The 9,141-nt window shown below is 38.4% G+C and overlaps 1 protein-coding gene across 1 annotated transcript in view; it reads left to right on the top strand.

The window, feature by feature from the left end:
* Positions 1 to 4,835: 4,835 nt before the first annotated feature.
* Positions 4,836 to 9,141, top strand: part of LOC150084342 (cell adhesion molecule Dscam1-like) — a 217,085-nt gene continuing 212,779 nt past the window's right edge. The window contains exons 1-2 of the mRNA XM_090376189.1: positions 4,836 to 4,888; positions 5,489 to 5,592. Coding sequence (XP_090232315.1) covers positions 4,836 to 4,888; positions 5,489 to 5,592 — 157 coding nt within the window. The remainder of the gene's footprint in view (positions 4,889 to 5,488; positions 5,593 to 9,141) is intronic.

Below are 9,141 nucleotides of genomic sequence, written 5' to 3'. Positions count from 1 at the left end.
ACATAAGCAGTCGATCTGCACGTGACATTTGAACAGCACTGAATATCCCTAGGTTTACGACTGATGTGATCTGTAAATGGAAGAGGGCTGGTGCTGAAATCGTCACGAAACCACCGGAAAACCTTCGAAGCTGACGGAACGTGGCAGGAGGACCCTAAAAAAAGTGTCCATTCAAACACAAGCCTATGTTGTCGCAACACACACACAGGCCCCAGGGAGACGATTGAAACACTTTCACCCAGTACAGTGCGCAGCATGCTGCATTATATAGGTCACCACGATCGTGCTGCAGAAACGGATCACCCTAACTAATGCCAGACGCCGTCTAACTTGATGTAAGGCCGATGAGCAATGGAAAGCTATGTTTTCGAGTACCGAGTCATGGTTCATAGTCTACCAGTTTGATCTTCCTGCCTGGGTGTGGCGGATGACAACGGAGAAAGCTACTTGCCGGATTGTATCCTCCCGACAACGAAGTTTGGCGGAAGTAGGGCTGTTTTCCCTAGTTTGGCCTAGGACCATTGGTTATTTTTGACAAAATCATTAATGCTGAGGGTCTATCTTGACGTTCTGGACAATAATGCGTTACCTACGTTGTGCAAGCACGTCGCCCATACCTATATCAGCAGGAGAATGTTCCCTGTCATACTTCTCGCGTTATAGCGTACTGGTTTGAGCACATGAGCGTTGAAAAAGTACTGTCCAGCACAGTGCTCTGGCTTGAATCCTATATAGAAACTCTGGAATGAATTGGATGGATCGTCCAGTGCGTGCGAGGAGAGACCACTGAAAAAAACAGAGCTGAACTGGTCGCTTCCTTGAAGATTGAATGGTTGAAATGTGATGAATGACGTTCCACGGAGACTAGAGGCCATCATAAATGCTAAAGATATGCAAGTGTCGGATATTAATGGTAGGATAGTGTATATTTAATCTGCAAATTTTAAAATTTGTCATATAAGACTTGGAATGCAATATTATTTAGTTGTTTTAATAATATTAATTTCGGTATTCGACCCTCTGTTTGATTAGTGGCTAATAAACTTATATTTATTTGTTCTCCCGATAAGTACTCTTCTCCGATGTATATTTTAAACGTAGACCAGACTTGTGCAGTTTAATAGTGTTGCACTGATAGTAGAACGAAATTACCATGGAAGTGGCTTGAATAATTAACGAAATGGAAACTGTTTAATAGAATTACGAGTAATTTACCAGCAGACCCTGTTCATCACTAGTCAGATGGAAATAGCGCCTTAATGGTGGAGGAGACAAAAGCATTTATTCTCCCAATGTTGGAAAAGTCTTTAAACTTTAGAGTTATTCTATGGAACAATTCATATTCCATACTATGATGTCAAAGGATTCCTTATTAGCATAATGCAGCATGGACCAAAACAGAGTATACCGAAAAATTAATGAGCTTGATATTTAGCTCAGTGGTCAACTATAAGTAAAAATCTTTAATGGGATTGGTCAATACAAGTGTAGGTGCCTGAATTGACCGTGATTCGGTTCATATGGCTAATGATAATATTCCTGTGAAATATATATTTTTAAACTCCTCTGACCTATGTACGTCGAAGTATAAAGAGAACTATATATATATATCTACACACACACACACACACACCAAGAACCAAAATATTATGATCACTTAAAAAATAGCCTGTTCGGCCGCTTTTCGCCATGATAACGGCTTTCTCCTGGTATGGAGACAGCAGAAGATGCCCTCAGGTATCCTGGATTAGTTAGACAGGACGTCCCAGAGTTCGCAAACGAGTTAAGCACTGGCGAATATTGCGTTCCATCACAAAATCCATAATTGTTTGATGAGATTGATATCGGGAAAATCTTGGTGGCCAGGGGAGCACGCGAAATGCCTGAACACAGTTCTTGAACCATTCCTGCAAAATGCAGTCCTTGTGACACTGGGCGTTGGCTTGTTGAAAAAGAGTCCAGTGCCATCTGGACTCTTTCAACAAGTAGGGCAAAATTTGGTCCGAAACAATGATGAGGTAAAATCTGGCTGTGAGAGTGTGTTCATTGAGGATGAGGTGATCCCGTGATGTCATTGAAAACATTCCGCGAACCATGATACTACCCTCGCCGGCCTGATTTCGCCCAACCATGAAGTCTGTTGCAGCTGTTCTCCTGCTCACCATCATTAGATTCCAGCTCCATCATGCAACAGCAGTGCGTAGCACACGCTTCTTGATTAGACCGGGGTTCGAGCCCGTCACCACCAAATACGGAGGATGCGGAAAGGTCAGGGAATGACCACCGCATATCCCGGAGCAATATGGCCTTAGTTGCTAATGCTCCTAAAAACCAAAATAACAACAATAACAACAACAACCAGCTCCATCATGCTGATGGAGCTGGAACCTATATTCTTTAAACCACACGATTTTTTATCAGTCACCCAATGCCCAAGAACGATATTGCAATGCCACTGGAGGTGTTGATGAACATGGGCACATTAATCGTCTACTGTGGAGGCCTATCCGCTGGATGGGTGTGCTCAGAAACGTTTCTCTGTGCGCCCTCGTTGTATTCTGCTATTAATTGAGTGATCATCGTGAGCTGTATTTTCCAGTGCAGCATCTGCCAACCGCTGTTTACGTCGATTGTCAACCAGTGGTGGCCGCCCCATTCGTGCATGTTGAGTGGTTTGACCATCGTCGGACCATTTCCGCCACATCTTTTGTGGGCCACTACGGCAGCCCTCAAATGGACAATAATGCCTGCAGTTTCTGAGATACTAGTCCCCGCCTTCAAACTCTGACAAGTCCGCTTTCCGCATTGTATGGTCTTCGTAATGACGAACTGATAGGCACTAGCCGTTCCGTCACTATGTATGCTTAGCCTCCTGTCGGTGACTACACTCCTTGGTGGTGTGGGATGCGTACACTCGTGGAGACAGGAGTGGTCATAATGTTATGGCAATAAAGTTCCCGGAGTGGTATTGTTGCGGTCATGTTCAGTGAGTTTGAAAATGGACGGAAGTGGTATGTTGTGGTTGAGTTTGACCCTCAGAATGATGGCTGTTGAGTTGGACATGAATAAGAAGACGATCGTCGTTTCTACAGAAGATCTAGTAGGAAATTTTGCAAAGGAATGCCTTTGAAAAATGTTTGGCGCACAGATGGACAGAATTAACGAAGAGTGTCATCGTGCGAAGATATCATCCACACTTTTCAAGAAAATCCTAATTTTCTTGACTGTATTTTTCACTGGAGCTGAGTGTTTCAGTACTGTAAGATGTACATCTTACAAATTAAAATAGAAATATTTGATTTGCTAAAATAAATCCAGGAAGGGCGAAGGAAAGTGAGAATTAGCATTAATGCCCGTGCATTAAGTTAATATAGTAAGTATTAAGATTGGATATTTAGTTTTAATGTAAATAAAGTTAAAGTTGGAAGAACACTGGATTTAGGAATAGACAGTTTGACTTGTGAAGTTAAATAGCAGCTAAAGATAAACAAGTATTTTAAATAATACAAGAGAACAAACAGAGATAGCGCAGGACTAGGGAACAGTTGTCATTTGATAACAGGCGTGAAAGGATTGCTCAGGGCAAGAATGATAGGACCGTAAAATGGGATTACGAAGGGTCTCTTTTGATATAAGCCACCGTTAGAAAGTAAACAAGAAATTAGTGGACGTCCAGTGTTCGCGTCAAAAGAAAACGGCGTCAGGGCTACTAAATTTTGGATAAATTTGTGTTAAGCTCGATATATTTAGCAGAGGTGTGAACACGAAACTGGATGTTTTGGAGGTTACCGGAAAACATGAAAGGACCATACTGCCGTGTGAAAAAAAAATAAGAAATTATTAGAGGAGGGTTGGTTTGTGCCCTAGCTGAGGTGAGTTGTTTTAGTAACTCAACAGGGTGAGTTGTTTTAGTAAATACAACAGGAATGTTCCTGTTGTATTTAGGCAAGTTAGTTACTAAGGTTGATATAATTTGTTATGAATGTTAATTATTATGAAATAACGTAAGGGTGACACAGGAGTAATAAAAAGAAAGTAATAGTATAAAGGAAATAGTAAATAAATTATATAAATTATATTTATAAGAGTAGTATTGTAAGGATGTTACCAGTTGTAATATACTTCATGTGTTAAAGGCTAGAAACAAATATACAAAAAGAGTAATACGAGTTGAAATGAGGTTTACTGATGTAAGTGATAAAAATTGGTAATGGAAGAGAATGATTGAGTTAATCGTCGAGGATTCATATTTAGTAAGATACAACTGATGTTAATAATTTTTAAATTGAGAATAGTTGATGAGAGAGAGCGATAGTGTAGTGTATTGTAGTATGGTTCAAATATATGGAAATTGGTATGTTTGTATGTAATTATTTGTTTTTTTATGTAAATTCTGTATATAATGTTCATTAAAGGTTGTACAGTTTTTGTAAATAAATGTCTTTAATGTTCTGCTAACACCCACTTTACACACACCCTAGAATCCAGAATTATCTGTGAATTGCAGTCAGATTTGTGTAATGTGGGGTTGGTTTGGGACTTCAGTAGGGTGGAAGTGAATTGCGGTTAATAACATTATTTTAATCCCCCCACAGTACGACCCAAAGACGAAGAGGCAAAGCATGCAGTGGATTTAAAAGATCATCACTAAGACAAAAATTTTTCGTTTCAGAACTCCGGGATCATAACATTACTGATTATGTTTTTCGACAAACAGGGTGGGATTCGCAAGGAATTTTATCTGTAGGGACGAGAGCTAGTGCTGTGTTCTACGTACAGGTGCTTTAAACACTATTGAAGCGCATTTCCCTGATGACCGTCGCAATTTCGAGAGAATGGCAGCGGGTTATTGTTGCGGAACAGTGTCCCTACCCATTCTCCACTTGTTGTAAAGACATTTCTGGCGAAACATGGCATTATACAGATCAACTATTCACTCTATTGTCCCGATTTAGCAACAGGGACGCCTAACTCTTTCCCAAGGTGAAAACTGCCCTCAAAGGAAAGCAATGTCAGGATGCTGAGGATATAAAGAAAACATTAACCGCCGAACTGAACACCATCTCTCTGAAGCCTTCGCTGACTCTTTTCAGAAACTTTTAGAACCGTGTTATAAATGCTTTCAGTCAGGTGGTGATTACTTTCAATACAAATAAAACCCTTTTTGAGCTTCATTTCCTGTTCTCTTTACTGCACCAGTCCGGGAACTTTATTGCCACACCTCGTGTGTGTGTTTTTATAATCAATATATGACTATAAATGTAAAACTAAAATTCATTGATTGGTGATTTTATTAGTATTTTTTTTATTAAAGGTGATTTTCATCTGTTGGACATGTTCGCTTCAAAGGATGTCTTCAGGAGAGGAATAGGTCCCCCCCTTGGCTGCCTGGGTCCAGGAATAGCTTTAAGCAATCATCATAGGATATAAGGCTAGGATTAGCTGGAAGAAGTGATTCCAGAGTAATTTCAAAAAGAAAGATATAAAGAAAAATTCTCTTCTGTGGTTCTCCTCTAATCGGTGATGAAATATTTGTGAGGTTGCTCGGTCACAGATATGTGTGGCACTGTTTGTGTTTCCTTATAAAGAAAGGTAAGTAAAATTCCTGAATTTTATTATTTTTTTTAAATAAATCAGTTGAGATACGAACTTCTCCAAAACAGCCTCTAGTGGTAGGAGGTTACATCATTAGACAGATATACTTTCACATGGTAGCAGCTAAGTTCAAATACAAAGAAAAAATTACCAGAACGGGTTAAAACTAATTATAATTAAAACAAAGTTCATGTTAGGTCAATAATGGACACTTTCCTTGTGCTTTTTGTTAATCTGGGTGGTGGTTAGTCAGGTGAGTATCAGAGATAAATAGGAGGGTTCCAATTGAAATTGTATCCTGATTTAATGTAGGAAAAAACATCCACTTTTCTTGCCTTTGAATCCTAAATAGTTTATAATAGTTATTTTAAACTATTTAGGATTCATCGTTAGTGTAAAAAGTATAATTTTTAGTTGACTTCTCAAATGTGTTGTTGTTCTTATTATCCTCACCATTTCTGACTGTATCTAGATTTTCATGATTCAATAATCCCCGTTGTTCCAGAGAAATCTGCCCTCTCTACTTATGCGCAAACCTCAGCTCACAGCTACCCATCACATGAACCATAATGCTGTGAAGTTTTGGTTAACACTTCTAATTGCTGTATAAAAGTTTTTGATAATTGACCAATATGGTAGATCTGAGCAATACCCTTCTCATTAGAAACGTATTGTTTTGACAAAATTACTTTGGGGAAAAATTTGTAGTGGCAAGCTTATGCAGCATCAAAAAGGAGAAAAGAAAAACCCTTCCCACACCACCTGTCCATCCTCTCAAATAATTTATCTAAGTCTTGTTTAAATTTATTCGAACTATGTACTTCCACAGCACCAGATGAAAATTTGCATCAAACCTCATGTATTCGCTGCATGAAGGCAAATTTCCGCACATCTGTCCAGCAGCCACCCTTCCTCAATTTAAATTTGTGCCTCTTATGCGTGTTGTCTGAGAATGGTTAAAGCCTGAAACACCTCAATGGAATCTCCTCACAGGTACCTAGTCTCCAGACGCTATAATTTGCATAACTGAAATCTTTCTTGGTAAGAGCACCAAGTCATGTGGAAAAAGTCATGTTGTTGGGGATTCTAAGTAGTTCTAATAGTTGGATGTAGAAGATACTTGTTCCAAATTCACTGCCCCGGACTGAGCTATTTTGGGATTATATAAGTTAAGGAAGATAACGTCTTTAAACGGTATCAAACTGATAAGTTTAACCCATTTTAGCCTCGAATATGGTTGTGTGGAGAATCGAATGTACTAAGATGAAAAACTGTACGAACACGATAAAAATAATAGGTGAGAAATTGAGAAATAAGTTAGTAAATATCTCCAAGGTATTTCATCTAACTGAGAGAATTAAAGATGAAACTAAAGCGGAAACTGTAGAACTGAGACAATGTACAAAGAGATAGACAAAGCAATGGAATAATTGACACTGAAAGATAAAAGAAATTGTTTGATCAAGGTAATGTCTGAAGCAGAAACTGCTAGAAGCGAAAACATTCAACTGGGTATTTCTTCTGGAATTTCGTAAAGCTTTTAACATTTGTTAAGAATTTTAACGTGATGAATCTTCAACGAAAGACAAACACGAATAATTAATTATTTATTCGAATCTTAAGTGAAATTTAACTAACGCCTTATTACCTTTTTAAAGCGAAAAAATATAAATCAATTTACTTTAACGTCAGTAGTTCATAGTAATAAGAGTCTTTGGTGTTGCGTCAAAAACTAGTAATATAACTTTGAGCAATTAAGACTGTTAAGAAGACATTAAAGTCTAATGAACGGCTAAGTATTACCATGAATTTTTTATATCGCATTAATTTTATTTTTCAAATAATCATTTAGTAATTTGATTTCGAATATTCCTCAATGCCCACAATACCAATCCTGAAATAAACCGTTCTTGTGATTGTCAACAACCTTCCGAAACAGTAAACTGGGATAAATTTAAGTCTGTAGTATCTTGGATACTCCAAACAGTGAATAAATCAAACTACAGACTTGGTAAATGAAGTGCTTGTCATTATTAAAACTTATAAATTATAATTAAAATATCTGCCAATCAATAGCTAAGTTTGGTGGGGATAGAAAGTAAAAAGCAGAGAGATGGAGGTCAAACTGCCCAAAGGACCTGACAATACAACGTTTTATCCATTAATGCAAAAGTAAACAGGCTGGATAAAACCTTCCGTCGATGAGAGAGGATTAAGGGTTGTTATCATAGATGAAGCTACTGGGCTATTGTAAAAGAGCGGTTGTTTATACTCGAAATCAATCCTCAGCTAAACAGGGGAAATAATTAAAACCTAGGCCACTGAATAATCTCTTTTTTTCAAAGGCAAAATTCGTATTGTTTGCAGCCAAGTTGGGGACCCAGAATATTTTGTGCGCTATATGTTAGCGAGAGAATGAAACATACCTTAGGTGTGGGGAAGAATATAAATTGAGGACATGACATGCATAGAGTCCATGTTCTCAAAATGAAAAAAATATCCAAACAAAAAAGGAAAAATGGATTTGTAACTCGCGACAGTGTCTGAAGCCAGCAATCATATGGAAAATTTGTCAGAGACGAATGAACCTAGAATGTCTTGAAGAGAATCATAATGACAAACAGGGGAGAGGAACTGTGGTCATCCATTCTACAATGTTAGACCAAATCGAGGTTATTCTCGAACAACATCGATCTGAAAAGAGAATGCGCATAAAGTGAACACTTTATACGATTCTCTTCTCACGGTTAGTATCAGGGAACCACACCTGCAATATGACTATCATATGTCGAATTCTTAAAAGTATCGACCCTGCTCACATAAAATGAATTTATTCGGACTAAAATTAAGAAAGATTTGGTAAATTAGGGCAGCTAATATTCCCAATGAATGCAATCAACGTACTGTTGGTTTTCCAATAATGCCAGGGATTAGGACAGGTGACCAGGTCTCACTGACACGCAGTACCATCTCACGTTGGGAATGCATACTAAACGCGTCAAAGCGAAGAACAGGATGAGAACTGCCTGGTGCCAGTGTTAGAGAACTCCACCACTTTCTGTTGGGTTCAGTGCAACTTACGGAATAAGGAGCTCTGATAGTGTCAGGTCAAAGTACCAGAGGACCCATTGAATGGCGTTTTGGCAGCATGAAAACCTACTACCAAAACGCTACAATTTCAGAGTAAGGGCATCACGGAATAACCAACTGAATCTAGTGTCGGCTGGTCAATCCAACTTTACCCCCGCAGACTACAGCAAAATGGACTTGCAACTTCTAGCAAATTTTTCTCGCACCATGAACAACAACATAAGCAATCAATGTGTCAGATTAAACAGCTCATAAATCTGGATAAAAAGCATGTACCCATAGATACAAGAAAAATGGGAAGATAAAGGAGAATGAAATTAAGAATGAGAAGTAAATTAAAGAAAAGTACAGTATATCTGTAGTTTTAACCTGGAAGAATGTTTCTGTATCTCGTCTGGAGCCATCCACTCTGAAAAAAAAAAAAACCTTCTGTATCTGAACATATAATATTAAGAT

This window comes from Mastigoproctus giganteus, chromosome 6 (assembly GCF_048544385.1).
Source record: "Mastigoproctus giganteus isolate SK-2022 chromosome 6, ASM4854438v1, whole genome shotgun sequence".
Lineage (NCBI taxonomy): Eukaryota > Metazoa > Arthropoda > Arachnida > Uropygi > Thelyphonidae > Mastigoproctus > Mastigoproctus giganteus.
The sequence above is the reverse complement of the archived record's forward strand: the minus strand, read 5'-3'. Positions and strand labels throughout refer to the sequence as shown.